The sequence below is a fragment of the Perissodus microlepis genome, chromosome 5 (assembly GCF_051167445.1).
Source record: "Perissodus microlepis isolate ML-2025 ecotype Zambia chromosome 5, ASM5116744v1, whole genome shotgun sequence".
NCBI lineage: Eukaryota > Metazoa > Chordata > Actinopteri > Cichliformes > Cichlidae > Perissodus > Perissodus microlepis.
This window is the reverse complement of record NC_140465.1, coordinates 34,043,935-34,061,794: the sequence shown is the minus strand read 5'-3', so window position 1 is coordinate 34,061,794 and position 17,860 is coordinate 34,043,935. Positions and strand designations below refer to the sequence as shown.

General features: G+C 40.2%; 1 protein-coding gene across 1 annotated transcript in view; it reads left to right on the top strand.

The window, feature by feature from the left end:
- The first annotated feature begins 2,090 nt into the window (after positions 1–2,090).
- The window catches only part of LOC146387714 (protein phosphatase 1 regulatory subunit 1A-like), a 32,616-nt gene continuing 16,846 nt past the window's right edge, over positions 2,091–17,860 (top strand). Inside the window, exons 1-2 of the mRNA XM_084929545.1 lie at positions 2,091–2,482; positions 15,107–15,167. Of these exons, the coding sequence (XP_084785671.1) occupies positions 2,402–2,482; positions 15,107–15,167 (142 nt within the window). The 5' untranslated portion in view covers positions 2,091–2,401. The remainder of the gene's footprint in view (positions 2,483–15,106; positions 15,168–17,860) is intronic.

Below are 17,860 nucleotides of genomic sequence, written 5' to 3'. Positions count from 1 at the left end.
ATTTGCATATGTATTAAAGTACACAAAGCTTTAAATATTGGAAAAAAAAACGAAGAAGATTTCTGTTACATGCAGCAAAAAAGTAGAAAGTGACAGCATGCATTTAAAAAAAATTATAGGAGGTCTACACTTTATTTAAAAAAGAAGTTGAGACTTAAATTGGTTTCAGAGGTTCAAGTAGTATTTGTAGGCAGATTGAATTGTTTTTCTGTCTTACTTTGGATTAAATTAGAAGCACTCAATAATTTAGATTCTCAACCACAGCAGCAAATCTCAAACAGAATGACAGAAAAAGAAAAGATTCAAAGTGTTGCAGTGATCCAAAGTGGTATGTGGTATATTATAGTTTAGTGCCAACAGTTTATCACCAAACAGGACTTGCCCAGTTTCTGTTAGATTAAGTGATTGGCTAATACCTTTTCCCTTTGAAAGTTCAATAAAAGAGTTAGAGAGATAAAACTCTGCTGATGTGAAGGAGCAGCAGAGACGAAGCTTTTGTCCTTCGTTCACTGCTCACATCAGAGGCTGCTCTGGAAAACGTGCAGCCAGCTGTTGTCTCTCACAAACACACTCACATAGAGCACGCCGCCCCTTATTAACACAGTTTTCTGCTTTGATGACAGAGACATTTTTCAGTAAAAGCTCTAATTACATTGGCAGCTTTTTATTATTGCTCTCACTCCTTTACTACCAGCTACAAGACATAAAATATGCAATCCCACCACAGCAAGAAACAGTCTAAGATTAGAAGAAGAAAACAGAGAATTCTGTTGTTTTTGTTCATTTTTACATGATTTTTTTTTTTTTTTTTTTTAAAAAGATGTGATTATTGACCAAAATATTCTCTATGTTTAGACTTTTTTGAGTGACTATTATCCAATCTAAAGCATTTAAAATGAGGAATTAGAGCAAAATACAAATGTTATTGAAAAAGATGCAAATGGTGCATCCCATGTGGCTGCTTCATTCCTGCTGAGCTCCTTTGTTGTCTGCTGTTTCTGGATGAACTGTTCACGCTAAAATGGAAATAGAGATGCGTAAAAAGATATTGCATGTTCTTTTGAAACAGTGAGAGTGCTTTCTTCCACTAGACTGTACATCAGAAATATTAAGAATTTTCATATTTAGTGTGGAGTTAAAGTTTAGTTTGCTCTTCACGCCTGCTTGAAATTTATCCTAAAACAGAGCAGAGTTTAAAGGCGTCACGTTTGATATTTATTTCACTCCCAAAAAGCACTGCACATTTGACACACCGTATGCTCCTTGGCTGGTGTCAGGTATCGGGGCCCAGTGGACATGTGGTGTGGGGACACTGGGGCTAAGAGACAATCAATAAAGGTTGTGCTGGCCAGGCGTCAGACAGGACAAGCCTGGCCAGTGATGAACAAAGAAATCATCAAAAACAGAACACACACACACACACACACACACACACACACACACACACACACACACACACACACACACATCACAGCCTCAAACTGTTCCTACATCAGGATGTATCAAACAAAAGGCAGAAAACTGCAGAAGTCTGACAAAAACCCTTTTTGTGTAAAACATTACAGCAAATAAAGAACTGCTTAGTGTGCATAACAATATGTTTTTATTTTTATAAGCTCAGATTATTCTCTCACATGGTCAATATTGGCTCAGAATTGCATTACACTGCATGATTCCCAGGTAACTGTACCATCTGTGTAGGGACTATGCACAGAGCTGTTCAGTAATGAATACTGTGCATGTGTTAAATAAACCAACAAACAAATTTGTATATGTGTAGATGTCAGCTTGACCTCATTCTGAATGAGACCACTTGTATCTAAAATACAGCGTAGGCTGTTTTTTAGCATGTGTAGGCAGGTGATTTTAAAAATACTCTTGAAGAAGAGGCTGGATAAATCCTACCCATTTCTACCCTTCGAGAGAGCATGCCTTTGTCACCCTCGCTCTCTCGTCTGTGCAGAGGCTGCTGCAGAACAGCCCTGAGCTCAGACAGCCAATAAAGACGGAAAGAAACGTGAAAAGAGGGTGGGACTTGATGTGAAAGCGAATGAGAGTGAAGGAGAGGTGTTCCTTGCGGAGAATGCCCTTGCTTGAGCATTGAGAGCCTGGAGAGACAGAGAGGGAAGATAGAATAGAGACACTAGCAGGTGTTGAAGATAGGGAAAATCATTAGAGACCGGGTGGCACAAAACAACAAGGCAATTAGGGGAAAGTGTGTTTAAAGGCAAAAGTAAAGAACAGAAAAGAGTCAGACAGAAACTCAAACAATCTGATTCTTTTTTAATAAGCTGGAGCTCACTTATTTTTCAGCTCTTTATCCTCCTTGTTTCGTACGGATTCTCCTTTCTCGATCATCCCCTTCTTCCTCCCGTTTTCCTCTCTGACAGACAGTGCCACCATGGAAACTGGAAGCCCTAGGAAGATACAGTTCACCGTCCCTCTACTGGACACCCACTTGGACCCAGAGGCAGCTGAACAGGTAAGGTGGAGGGAAAGGAGGCAGGAAGAAAGGTGGAAGGAGCAGGAGGTGTGGGTAATATGGGACTTTTAAGGGATTCCTCTTTGCATCAGTGAGACACGATTAGAGTACTACTCCTACGTTTTTAAAAACAATCAAGATGACTAGTGAAGATGCAAGAAAAAAATTGCTTTATACTTGGAACACTTTGCAAAATCTCTGAACACATATTTAAAGCATATGTAATCTAGTTGTCAAAGCAAGCAGGTGTAGTCAGAGCTGAGCAGCTGAGCATGCTACATCCCAAATGCTGTAGTTTACACTGATAAGTAACTGCTGCTTCAAGTAGACCACATTTTCTTCTGTGCATCTAATTAGCCTGACGTATGTTTTGACTACATCTCTAATGTGAAGATGATGAATTCATAACTGATTTTTCGATCTGCACTCACAGTGAGCGGCTTTACCGAGATGCATAGTATCTCAGCGGTGGTTAAGGGGGGTGCCGCAGTATATTGATGTCTCTAGGAGGTCAGTGTTTTGTTTTTTTTCATTAGTGACTGACTGCTTGTATCCTACAGCAATGAAATGCTGACAGGGTGAATGAATTTAACTCATTCATCATTAATGGACTTTTTCTTCTAAGGTAATTTAACTGCACAACTCAACTTGATTTGTGGCAAACACCACTTTATGACATAAGAAAAGAGAACTCCTGTTAGTGTCTGAAGGAGCTTAGTGAGTGCAATCCATCCTTCTGTTGGGAATATAGTGAAAAGAGGTGTCCCATTTTCTCATTTTTATAAATATAACATGAACAGGACAGGTCGTTCATAATGAATGAAGCTCAAGTAAAGCTGGCAAGGATTTAGGAGTCTGGCTACACTCTGTCTCACTCGCTGCTTTTCCCGAGCTCACTAGTTTTTCCCTCGCTGATACTATGAGACCCAAAGGGAAGGTAGATGTTATTGATGTGTGTGTGTGTGTGTGTGTGTGTGTGTGTGTGTGTGTGTGTGTGTGTGTGTGTGAGAGAGAGAGACAGAGAGAGAGAGAGAGAGAGGGAGTTTGCTCTTGTGTGGAGATTTCAGTTTGAGAGTTAAGACATAGAGCTACTGTATCAGGTGGAGAATGTATGATTACAAGCCTCAGATACGAGAAACTGAATATGAGATGGCTTCATCTGCTGGTGTGTACATGCATTTCAGTCAGCGTAACATCAGTTTGACATACACACACAGAGTCGTATACAGCAAAATAAGACAGATGGTACAAAATCTGGAGCCGTTTCCAGTCTGGTTTGGTGTCTACTTCTGCATGAATGGAGAAAACAATTTGTGCTTCTTATATAAAGGAGAACTAATTAAATGCAATGTTTAAGAATAAGAGCACTCTCTGACATAAAGGCAAATTACAGGACAGACCTGGAGCCACGGCCCCTGCAGTGATTTGCTGTAATAATGCTGTAGGCAAACCCAAAAGATCCTAGCTCCTCCCAGGATCCCTCGATAACAAAATCAATTGTTGCTGGATGATTGCAGAAAAATTGCCATTTTTGTTCAGGAAGGTAATCTTCACTTATTAAAGCCACTGTTATGATCTTTGACATGCAATTGAAACCATCATAAATAAAAGATCAAGCTACACTGGTCACATGATCTCAGTGTCACTTCTACAAAGTGTTTGATGACTTGATGTTGAGCTTTTGGAGTAAACGCCTCCTTAACAATACGTAAAAGGTCACAAATTTAGAAGTGGTGTATTTACTTATGTACTGTATTAAACTCAGTGGGTAAACTTGAACAAGGTAAAGCTATATCAAGCTTTTATTAGTTAGAGAGTTTTTTTTTCTGGGATTTTACTCAAATACCAAACAACTGCTTTAATTTCGGGCTTTAACAACTGTTCTCTCTAATAAACTGTATTATCCTTGTCAGAGTTGGTCTCTTCTGTGATGAAAATACCCAATTTAAAGGGCACCAGTAGTGGCTGAATGATTTCATATGTATACGTATTAAACGTGCTAAATCTAAAGCTAGCTTATTACCTGTGGGAGATTTTGGATATACTGGGCAGTGCTGTCCACATATCCTCATGTTCTTGTTCTTATGTTTAAGAATAACACTATACAACAGGCAGGTGACAAATTACAGGATACCTGGAATAACCTGGATAAACCAGGGTCAAGCAGGACAAACCTGACTTTTAGGCTAACCAAAAGTTAGCACCACCCTTGATGTCTTGATAAAAAGTCAGTGGTACTTTTTGTTCAGGAGGTTAATGTTTAATGTCTTTAACACCGCTATCATCAGAACATAAATTCAGGGAATATCTTTTGGATAAACATTGTTCATTCCTCCACTAAATGCACACATAATGGGGATGTATTGTTATGCTATTTTACTCCAGTTTAAATCATAGTTTGGGTCGCACCAGCTACTCATAAATCAATACGAAGTCCTCTGTAATTCTTTATAAACACTTGGTTCATCTCATAGTACCAGTTCTGCGTTCGCTCCCAGCCAGCGAGCCGGGCTCTTACCCTTTAAAATTTGAGAAAAGATTGCGATCATTTCAGCCTGAAGACTTCCCATGATTCATTTTCCAGATAAAACCGTGAGACGTGAGCACCAGTTATCCTGAGGGAAACTTGGGAGGGAGCCAGTTACTAAATGGCAGCTTGATTAGTCTTTCACTCTGTACCCAGGCTGGACGACGGATTTACACATAAGAAACACTGCCAACTAGTTTCAAACGGTTATTTTGCTAAATCATGTAGCACCTTCAAAATATGAGAAATGTTCTTAGTAACTGACTTCAGCAGTATAATGCGGTGGAATATAATCATTCAGAACCATAAAATGGAAATACCTTCAGACAGCATGAGTAAAAGTTCAAGAGGGGGTCCATTATATTGTTGTAATAAAGAACACGAGGCATCACAGGTGCTGGAATTTTTTTTTATTGATTTTAAATGTAAATGTTTTAGTTCTAACCTTTAGGGCCCTACATGGTCAGGCTCCTCAATATTTATCTGACCTGCTGAAACCACATACATCTTCTCGGGCTTTAAGGTCATTAGATCAGAGACTGTTGGTGGTACCGCGCACTTGTTTTAAAACTCGTGGTGATCGGGCCTTTCAGACTGTGGCACCACGGTTGTGGAATTCTCTCCCACTGTCTCTTCGCTGCACGGACTCCATTGATTCTTTTAAGAAACAGCTGAAGACATTTTTATTTAGAAAAGCATTTGATTAATTTCTTCTTATGCTGTTTTTATAGTTTTATTGTTTTACATTGTTTTATTTACTGTTATATTGTTTTTATATTCCCATTTCCCGTGTTGTAAAGCACTTTGTGATTTTTATCTGTGAAAAGCGCTATATAAATAAATTTTACTTACTTACTTACTTAAAAATGGCCACCTTTCACAGGTAAGGTGAAAACATGTTGGGTTGCACTGCTATGGAAATTACATATTACATGACAGGTATTACACTGGTATTTGTATTCACACAGATCACTCTTTGTGCTGCGCTGTCACGGCATAAATGATTAACAATACAGAAGAAGTTTGCAATCATTTAACAGTGACTGAGTCTTAAAAAACAGATTAGGGTTGCAACAGGGCTTCAAACGTCAGGGCTCGTGCAATCTATATAAAATATAGAGATAATTGGAGATTACAGCGTTTTATAACATATGTGAATACATTTCATTAGTAAACAAACAAACAAACAAACAATCTTTGTCTCAAACTGAGTCTGTTGGGATCTGGTCACGCTTCACGCTCTCAAAATTTCTGCAGTGCATGTTCTTTTTCTCAACATCCGGCTTTGCAAGGGTATCTGTAGGATGCAGACGTAATTTCATGTGTCTGTCTTGTTTGTGTCTGAGTGTTGGTGAGTTGGTGTCGTCTGTATTTATTCAGTTACACGTCTGATTCCAGGCTGCAGCCGTTCAATTTAAGACTTAAACGGCTCACAGCCGTGTGTTTACCTGCTTTCTTTCACGAGCAGATAGATCTCCTTCTAGGTTTATATGAGTAAAACTTGCTTTACTTTTTCTGCAAAGACTCAAGAGAGTTCTTAGCTCACAGCCTCAATAAGCATGACCAAAAGTGTGCCTGATTGCCACTGGGACTTTACATTTTCAATTTATTCTAAGACCTCTGCGAGTGGCCTCTTTAGCCTGTGTGGCAAGCTGGCTCCCAAGTGTGTGGTTTTATACAGTGTATATATTTATTTATGTGTTTGTCTTTGTGTGGGTGTATATGAGACAGACGAACAAATCAGACAGTCAGATATAAAGAGAAAGAAAATAAACAAAGGGAACCTCCAGATATAATAAAAAAAAGAAAGGAAATGTGTGTTTGTGTTTGCACGAGCTCGTACGAATGTCACACCAGGAGGTTTCACCCACGGTTCAGTAATCCCAGCAACCTGACACCTCCCAGCATGGTGAATCAGCCTCCGTGGAGAACTGTGCACCAGACAGAGGAACCTCTCTGACCCTTAATCACCAAAACACAAAACAAAACAAAAAAAACCCCAAACGCTCGCTCACTCCTCTTATCCATAATACAGCACAATCATCTCATATTATAGCCGTACATCTGACACTGGACCTGACAGAGGCCAAGACCAGATGGTGTCACATGAACAAAAGCCGTTGGACTCGGGAAGGGTAACTATCCCACTCCCCTGACATTTACACACCTAATGCTTCTGTGACATAATAGGCAGCTGGGGGCTTGCACAGCAGCAACTACAACCACAAGAAGATGGAGGAGGCTGGGATTTGAGATTGGTGTTTTTTGTGTGTTGCAAGGTTTCTACCATAAAAAGTTGTTAAGCACGGCAGCTGCGACCTGCCTGAGGGGAGAGGACAGGGGTTTGAATTTAATGTGCAGCGCTATCCGCTCGCTAAATCTGTGGCCCCGAAGGAGCAGCAGAGCTGAATCAGTGCAGCTTTGTGTGATCTAATACTTTTGTGGCATTCTGCTTCTTAATTTTCTCTCTATGTTGCTTCAGTGAGTGTGGATGAAGGTAGTACTTTGATTTTCTTGCAGTAAATCAAAGTAGCATTTTACTTTCTTCTAATATTAGCTAACACAGCTAATGTTAAAATGATTTTTGTGCGTTTGCATGTAAGCAGTAACTCACAGTTTCCTTATTTTGTGGAGCGTACCTGCCCTGAGCCAAGTGTAGAAGCAGACCTCATAATGTCGTCTCAGTCGTGCAGTGCAGGCGTTCTTTCAATGTTTTTATATTATTTAACATATCATTTATATAGATTGTACATATTCTATTATTTATTGTAACAATAATACTCATAGCTGATTGGCTGTTTAAAGTAGTAGTTCAACAATTATCGCTGACAGATGTAGAAAACTGTTTCTGCTTTAATTTCATCACATTGAATCCAGGATATGGTAATTGGGTGATAGCATCTGTTCTCTCCTGGAGGTTTTATGGAAGTCATGCGGGAGTTTTATGTCGAGCACATAATTGGCATACTCAGACTGGGCAGTTTTCTGACAGATCCACCATGGAGCTCTCCTGTACACGAGCACCTGGACACTTGAGTCATAGCTGTGAGCACAGGGCTACTTTGTGAACACCTCACAGGCATAACTGTCACGGTTCTGGGTCATGTTGACCCAGCTTTCTGTTTCTCATGTTTTGGTGTTTTTCTAGATTATGATTTATGATTTGATTAATCAGTGATACTGTTTTGATTATGATTATTATTTAGTAGGTTTTGGTCAGTGTCAAGTCTGCCTCTCTCTGTCTAGTCCGTGTCTTAGTAAAGTGTGTTTTGTTTCCTGTTTTACTTTGAAGGTTCTTGTTCCTGTCTGATGTCAGTGTTCCAGCTTTGTGCTCCCTGTCTCGTTAGGTCTTATTCCTCCCAGCTGTGTTCCTCTTCTGTCTCTAATTCCTTGATGACTCCCTCAGTGTATTTAAGCCCAGTGTGTCTTTGTGTCAGTGTTGCGTTGTTAACGTCTTCTACTCTCATGTTAACAGTGTGTTCTGTCTGCTCGCCTGGCTAGTTCGGTTTTTGTATTCCCAGTTTAGTGAAGTTCCTGTTCTGTTGCTATCATTAATTAATTGGAGTATTTATAAGCTGAATAACAGAGTTATTTCAGTTGTATAAGGATCAAATCTTATTCATTGTCCTGCAGAGAGCTCATATTAAACTCCATCTTTCATTTACATGAGCAGCGCTCGCTTGAAGAAGCTTCGCTCATAAATGAAAGCAATATATTCCCTGTTTAGATGATGAATTGTGACATATTGAAATAATTTTATTATGGACAATTAAGTGCTGAGACAATGTCCGTCCTCGCGTTCCCCTTGCAGGTGGTCTTCGTCCTTTACTGAGAACATAGCTATTAAACACCTTTCCTTTATTACCTCAGGGAGGCGATTTCCAGGAACAACCTTCAAGTACAGCAGATTATCAGTGGTCATTGAAGATGAATGCCATACTTGCCACTGATTTGCACAATTTAAAAATAAATGCACATTTTGATTTGAAACTTCTTCTTTGAGTATTTTTGTCTAAACAATGTAGAGAAAATGCCACAGATACGTCCCCATTTACACTTTCCTTTACAGAGCACAGGAGCTGAAATCATGTTTCTAGCTTTTTCTAAACCAAACTAAGCTTTATTTGTTGTATGCTATCTGTCAATTTGGCCTGAATAAGCTGGCAATGCCATGTAGTCAGCTAGCTTACCAGTGTACTGGTAACTGACTGTCTGGGTGTTAATAAATTACATTTTTAAAAAGCCTTTCAGGGGGATTCATCTATCCAGAAGGTGCCATGTTGCATCCGATTATCACATTGTTAAGACAGGGGTGTCACTCTCAGCTCAACATTTGTCAGTGTGCAGAGATATTTCAACCAAAAACAAATTTAAATGTAACCGAATGTAATATTTTTAGTGCCCTTACGAGGTCATTTTTAGTGCATGAACGTTATCAGCAAATAAGAAACACAGATCTAGAAGAAGTAAATTCTATCACTCACAAGCCTGAAGCTTATTATTATACACAAACCTGCAAGTTATGCAACCAGCATCACTTCAACTTTGAAACATGCACTTGGTAGGTCGTAGGCCGAGGTGATATTCTTACTTTGTCTAATGCTGCTGCAGGTGATTTGTCAAGGCATCAATGCCAAGAGACACCATGTGTGTAACGGAGAGACGGTGATGGCATCTGACAAAGTGTACTGAAACATGGCCTGCATGACAACACTTAGTGGGGATTAGTAGGGAGCCTGCAGGCTCTCTATAAAAATGGCTCCTTAACTTACAGCTTTCAAGTTAGTAGCAAAGATTAGCGTGCTCATAACTGAGTGCTTGTTCTCCATCTTGTTATAGATTGTCTCAGATGCTTTTAGAGGTCAAGTGTGAGAACAGAAGTGTCTCGCTCTCTGAGGAGGCTCCATGTAAAACTGTCCAAAGAAGTGTTTTGTTCCATTATTAGTTTGATCACTTACGATAACTTTCATCTTGTAATTTAAAAGGGACAACATGGACCATAGTCTTAAAATAAGTATTGTACTCATTCAGAGCTGAGGTTTTTTTTGTTTGTTTTTTTAAAGACATTTTCCAGTCATTGCTTGAACGATAGCTGTTGCTGTTCCAGCATTACAAAAATTAGTCTCACTGTTTTTCATGTAAAATTAAGTCAAGAGGAAAAGAAAAATTCTAAAGGTGGATGTAATTATTCATTTTTAATCTTATTTTTGTACATCCAAACAACTCGTGGGCATCGTAAGAAGACTTTGACCCTACCGCCTTGTGGCCTGACCTACATTTACCAGTCAGAGGTGTTTTGTCGGCCGCTCCCCACACATCAGAAATACCAGGCATGCACAGCTTTTCCTGCCCACCCGTCACTTTCACAGGCTGTTTTTGTTCATTGTTGTGAAGAGCGCAAAAGTGCATTTTAAATGGACTGTGGGCTGAAAGGCAGGCATGGCGGTTTGAGGGGGGTGAGCAGTCCAGTAAGCTGGGTTATTTATGCGAGTGAAGGATCAGTGAGTTTGCTCTGCTGCCGGAAGAAGAATAATGTCTCTGGGAATAATCACTTCTACACAGCCATGCCTGTTTGTGCTTTAATGTGAGCTGGCGGGGTGGATTTTCTGAAATGGTAACAAAACACACACACACACACACACACACACACACACACACACACACACACACACACACACACACACACACACACACACACAGGGCTTAAATATTAATGCAAGATTTATAGTATACACAAGAGTGTTTTTCTATTGCGGCTTTCTCGATTCTGAGCCCTGTTTCTCATGAGGTTAAGTAAGCTGCAAACATACCAGATAAAGCAATTAAGATAATATGTATTCTTCAGAGGGAGAAATCACTTAAATTACTTTGAGAATGTAAAATTTATTGTAATTTAAAGGGACATTACACAAAATTAGCTGCAGTTTTGAGTGCTATTCCTAAGAAACCTTCCACATCGGATCAGCAGTATAACACAGCCCATATGCAAAAGAAATAGGAAAAACTTGCTTCATATAGTGAATCATATAAGGCTTATATGATTTACTCATGAAAGTGGCCACTTTCTCATTACTTTCATATGTTGTTTTAGGAAGTATCCAAAACATACAAGTTTCATTTATATAATTTTCAAGGGATCTTTTATCTGTTTTCACTCTTGTATGCTTTTCATACAAGTTTCAAACAAGACAGATACAAACTTTATAAGATTTATATATATCTTTTCCATATGGGAGGCTTCAGTCACACAGAGTTAGAGACCAGCCACTCAACACCACCTGGCAACCTCTGATCACTAAGGGCAAATGTGAATTCTCCAAACGATTGGTGAGGGGTTTCTGGAAGCTGCTTGTGGTCACCAGGTGGCCAAAACCTCCTTTTGATTGCTTTGATCGCTAGTTTGCATGGAAGATGCTGACTAGTCTGCTGGCACTCATCAGCTAACCACCAAGCGGTACTGAAATATACAATACAATGCAACTTTATTTATATAGCACATTTAAAAACCAACGGTATACCAGAGTGCTTTATTTCCATTTATTTTGTGTAAGGCCACATCGGTGCACATTTTGCTTTCTCAGTGAGATTTCAACAGAAATCGAAGAAAAGCACCAACCTGCAGTCAGACAAGAGGGCAGTGATGCCTGCTCAGTGCTTCATTCGGTTGTCTTAGCTATTTGGCAGTTAATTTTGTATATGCTTGTATGTGATTTTGTACTGAACAGATATTGTACTGCATCGTGGCAGAGAGCACAATGGGAAAGTGGTGAGCATTGTTGGCTCACAGCAAAACAGTTCTGGCTTTGAGCCTGTTTGTCAGCTCAGGTCGTTCTGTGCAGAACAGCTAAAGTAAAGGTGTGGATCAGTGGTTGTTCTCCTCTCTGTATTAGTGATGTGATGGACTGCTGACCTGTCCAGACTGCACTTGGCTTTTCACCTGATATCAGCTCGGATGAGCATCAGCAACAACAGATGGATGAACTGACTCTCACAAAATTAGCAATTTGGCTGCTTGGATTTATTAGTGTTTATACACAACTTTCACACAATCATTTGCAGAGGAGCCAGCTTGTGTTTTGACACAGCGATTACTGTGAAAGCAAACTACCTTGAGCATTTATACAACACAAGACAGATGAAAAAAAATCACAAGCCTAAAGAGAAGGCTGCAGTCACAGGGAGCTGGCATGTGTCTCAGGATATGAGGTCAGCAATTTTCTCCAAAGTGAAGTGTTCAAAGCAGTAAAATATCTGCCTGTATGTTAACAGAAAGAACAGACACTCGGCGTGTCCTCTCATTCGGGGCTTTCTTGTGCTCCATGGTAGTGATTTCAAAGGCAATGAAGCCTCTTCAAATCTGAATACCCAATTAGACTTTGCTGCAGCGATACAACTGACTCTGCTCATTTTTCATTACTGCACATTATTTCCATAGTTACGTAGTTACATCTGTATTCCGTCTTTACGGAGTGAAGCTAATCAATTTAGGTCTATACCCGTGCACAGCTCCAATTGCTGATTTATTATATGTGAGTCACCTCAGGGGAAATATTACTTTTGCAATAATAACGTCTGCAGAGACCAGATAGAGCAACAATCCAGAAGAAATAAGTCTAAAACAGCTTTGTGCACTTTTCAGCCTCACCAAAGACTTGAACTCAAACCTGTGCCACTGATTTAATCACTGATTCTCATCTGACATATTTGTTGTCATTTGTTTTTCTCTGATACATCTTAAAATATTGTTAAAACTCCCAATTTTTGATCAAATTTGGATCTTCTGAAGTCATTCGCTACTAGCCCATTTAAATTGTAACAAGAATTACCACGTGATGCTACACTGTGTAGCCTGAGGTAGACTGCTCTGTTTTCAGTGCACAAGCAGAATTTAGGAAAGATGCACGGAGGACAGAAGCAGACATGACACACAGCATTAGTCAGCAACCCCGTCTGCTATGTCTGTGCTTTTGTGTGCACCTGTGTTTGTGAATAATTGACTCTCTGTTAAAATTCCTGCTCTGTTTAAATTACTGTATTGCAGCCTTTTTATGAACAAAATATAATTGAAATGTCATCATTTGATTTTGAAGCCAAAGGGAAACTAGCAAGCTATGAAAGGTGCTGTACTCATTTCATTCAACAATTGCACGTCTTTGCTGTCATGTTGGGTCTAAAACGATCCATCAGCAGCAAACAAATGCAGTTTAGGTTGTGGGTAGATTAAAGCCACCAGTCCAGCGGGTCTGTGTTATGAGCTCAGAAATGTAGAAATCTTGGAGAAGAAACATTTTCCCATTGAAAACGCAAACGTTATACTCAGTGTCAGACATATTGAGTCATTTTACAAAGCACAACATATCTGAATATGATCATCGGCCAACAAAGGTCTTGATGTTTGTAACATTTTTGTCGTTAACATTTTTTGATGTGGTTCATGCATTCAACAGCCAGTTTGTTAGGTACACGTTTTCAACTGCTCATTAATTCACATATCTAATAACATGTCAGCAACTAAGTTTTAGGCATGTAGACACTGTTGAGGTGACCTACTGAAGTTCAAAACGTGCATCAGAATGGGGCAGAAACGTGATTCTACATGTGGCATGGTTCTTGATACCAGACAGGCTGATGCAAGTTCTTCAGAAACTGCTGATCTGTTGGGATTTTCCTGCACAACCATTTTTAGGGTTAACAGAATATGGTCAGAAAAAAATAAAGCAGCAGCAGCTCCCTGGGAGAAAAAGCCTTGTTGATGCCAGAGGCTATAGGATAATGATCAGACTGCTTTAAGCTGATAGGAAGGCAACACTAATTCAAACAACCACTCATTGCAACCCAAGTATGCAGAAGAGCATCTCTGAATGCACAACATGTTGGACAATGAAGCAGATGGGCAGCAGAACACCGTACCTCACCTGCTGTCACTCCTGCTAACTAAGAACAGGAAACTGATGCTACATTTTTCACCCGCTCACCAAAACTAGAGGATAAAATACTGGAAAAGCATTCCCTGATCTGATGAGTTTCAAATTTACAACATGAAAGCTTGGCTTGAATCACATGTTTAGGCAGTGGTGTAACAGTAGAGCAGGGGTAGGCAACTCCAGGCCTCAAGTGCTGGAGGTTTTAGATGTGTCCTTGATCCAATACAGCTGATTCAAATGGCTAAATGACCTCCTGAACATGTTGTGAAGTTCTCCAGAGGCCTGGTAATAAACGAATCATTTGATTCAGGTGTGCTGACCCAGGGTGATATCTAAAACCTGAAGGACATCAGCACTCAAGGCCTGGAGTTGCACACCCCTGGTATAGAGGATATTTACTTGCACATTTAGTGGCCCTTAGTACTGCTTGTTCTGATGGTTCCTTCATTAGGATAATGTGCCTCCACAGTCACTAGATTTCAATCCAATAGAGCACCTTTAGGATGTGGTGGAACATGATGGGCATCATGGATGTGCAGCTAACAAATCTGCAGCAACTGTTTGATGCTGTCATGTCGATATGGACCAAAATCTCTGAGGAATGTTTCAGGCACATTGTTTTTAAGGTGACGTTAAAGTGTAAACTCAGTGTGTTTCATACAGAAATATAAAATGCATGTACTTTAATATTTTCTCCCAGAATGGTCTCTAGCACAGTCCACATGTTAAGTGCCAAGAAGCTAGTAGGAGGCGGCATGCTGCCCTGCTGCCCTCAATGCTCAGCACTGCAGGATTGCTGTTGTTCAGCTCAGGCATCTTCAGAGTGTTTAACTACCAAACACAAAGGTCCAGGCTGGTCTGACAGCATCATGCAGAGAAAAAGGATACTGAATTGATCATCGGGCAAACAAGTCTAGACTCTTCCTCATTGGTTAGTTGAAAAAAATATGAGAAATTGCTGTAGTGCTACTTAGCATTTTGATCGGTAGAAAAGAAAAAAGCATAAAAATTGATGGGCATGGCTGTGATAAGGTAAAACATAAATGCCTGAGTTATTATGTACCAGTTAATTATTTAAAAAATTTGTGAGAACATCAAAGATCTCAAGGTCTTTTTCAGCCCAGTAAAAATTAAAGTCTCACTTTAAATTGTCAATTTCTCAACCTTTTTCAGATCAGAAGACGAAGACCCACGCCCGCCACTTTAGTGGCATCCAGTGATCAATCATCACCAGGTAAGGAAACCCAAACACGCACACTATATTTGTCACTTGTGTATCAACTTACTCTGTGTTCATTGTCTGTGGGCTGACATAATGACAGAGGTTGTTAAGAAAGCAGAATTTGGCTTTCTTTAAGCACAGGGGAGACATACATACAGTTCTGAGAGGTATGGTTTGAGCAGCAAGCAGCTGAGCTGATATTGTGCTTTTACACCTGCAAAGTGTTGCTAACTATTTTATCCCTTATTGTGCTAAATGACAGGTGAGCAGCAGTCATTCACATTACAGAGGACTCTTATCAGGTGTGTGCACAGTAGCCCATACTATATTCGCATAATGGAATTAAGCATTTTGCCAAAAGGCTCAGCTTACCTGCCGGAGTCGTCTTTGTTTGCACCCTTTTGAGTGACCTCATTCAAAATTATGAGATAACTGCATTTTTTACTCAAGGCTGAATTCAGTCTTAGAATTTAAAAAACAGCACTGCTGATCCACTCGGTCATTTGTAAGCAGACTCATTCATCTTTGCTCGAGTGTGTGCACATAAAGGCTTCAAGGTCAGTCAGGTACCATTTCCATTATTTTGGGTGAAACCACCTTTTCACCTTGAGAAAGGTGGTTTAGGTGCTTTCGTCTCTTTGTTTTTTGACGTTATGGTAATGAAGGGTCCCCTTATTCAAAAAAGTGATGAGTTAATAAACCTGCACAAATAGAGTTTGTGCAGTTTCACAGATATCACAACTACATGCCTAACCTCCCACAGCTCACAGCCAAACCTGTAATTCTTACCTTAAAGCACTTCTTCACTGAAAATCTTACTATGAGACACAAAATTAATTCAGGCCCACTCTCAATCAAATTACCTCAATTACAGTACTGTATGTTTCACACTGATATCTTCTCCTGCTTGTTGTGACGTTGCATCTAAACTCTATCATGCACCAAATGAATCTTCCTGCTGCAACAAAGCAAGATAAAACAGCCTGGTGCGCGTCCTCTCATGGGATCTAATGATCAAACACAACACTGGACCTCTTGAGAGTTATCCTGTTATATGAGTCATGCTTCCCCGCTTCCTCTGCTTTACTTTGTTCTGTGAGTGTGTAATGTGACCTACTGCAGAATTAACAGATGATCAGCAGGGAATGGGGCAGAAACAGTCATTTTTAGGTGAAGAAACTGAGGGTTATACTCCCTGCTGAGTAAGAAAAAAACGTGTTTTGCTTTGCTGAGGACAGATTCGGGGAACACAACTATTATTTTCTTCATATCAAAGCATTTTACCACAGAAAGATGACATGTCTTTGCTTTTTTATCTTGCAAAGAACAACAGTCTAATTTGGATAGATTAAGAATAAGTGTTTCCTGTGATATGCCTGGTGTCTGCAAACCACTGTGAAAGTGTGCTCACAAGTGCATGTGCCTCTGCATTTATTTGAGTCAGTAATTGGACACTGAGCATGTGCAGCGTCTCAAAGTCAACCTTGATCTCTGAATAAAAGTGCGGAGCGAACCCTCAACAATCCCCTTAGCTTCATAGATCAGAGACGAGAAAAGAAAAATAAGGAACTCGAGAGGGTGTGCAGAGGAGTGCAGCGGGCAAAGTCATTTTAGAAATAAAGGAATAGGAGGATGAATGAGCATGGACAAAACCGGAAAACATAAGTGTAATTTACTTACATTTATATTTATTATACTGATTCCAGGGACTGAAGGAAAAAGAGAGAGAGTGTGTGTGTGTGTGTGTGTGTGTAAATGAGGGGGAGACAGGTGGAAAGGTTAAGTTGCAGGTATTAAAGGTAGTGAAGGTGTACAGGGAGTGCAGAATTATTAGGCAAATGAGTATTTTGTCCACACCATCCTCTGCATGCATGTTGTCTTACTCCAAGCTGTATAGGCTCGAAAGCCTACTACCAATTAAGCATATTAGGTGATGTGCATCTCTGTAATGAGAAGGGGTGTGGTCTAATGACATCAACACCCTATATCAGGTGTGCATAATTATTAGGCAACGTCCTTTCCTTTGGCAAAATGGGTCAAAAGAAGGACTTGACGGGCACAGAAAAGTCAAAAATAGTGAGATATCTTGCAGAGGGATGCAGCAGTCTCAAAATTGCAAAGCTTCTGAAGCGTGATCATCGAACAATCAAGCGTTTCATTCAAAATAGTCAACAGGGTCGCAAGAAGCGTGTGGAAAAACCAAGGCGCAAAATAACTGCCCATGAACTGAGAAAAGTCAAGCATGCAGCTGCCAAGATGCCACTTGCCACCAGTTTGGCCATATTTCAGAGCTGCAACATCACTGGAGTGCCCAAAAGCACAAGGTGTGCAATACTCAGAGACATGGCCAAGGTAAGAAAGGCTGAAAGACGACCACCACTGAACAAGACACACAAGCTGAAACGTCAAGACTGGGCCAAGAAATATCTCAAGACTGATTTTTCTAAGGTTTTATGGACTGATGAAATGAGAGTGAGTCTTGATGGGCCAGATGGATGGGCCCGTGGCTGGATTGGTAAAGGGCAGAGAGCTCCAGTCCGACTCAGACGCCAGCAAGGTGGAGGTGGAGTACTGGTTTGGGCTGGTATCATCAAAGATGAGCTTGTGGGGCCTTTTCGGGTTGAGGATGGAGTCAAGCTCAACTCCCAGTCCTACTGCCAGTTTCTGGAAGACACCTTCTTCAAGCAGTGGTACAGGAAGAAGTC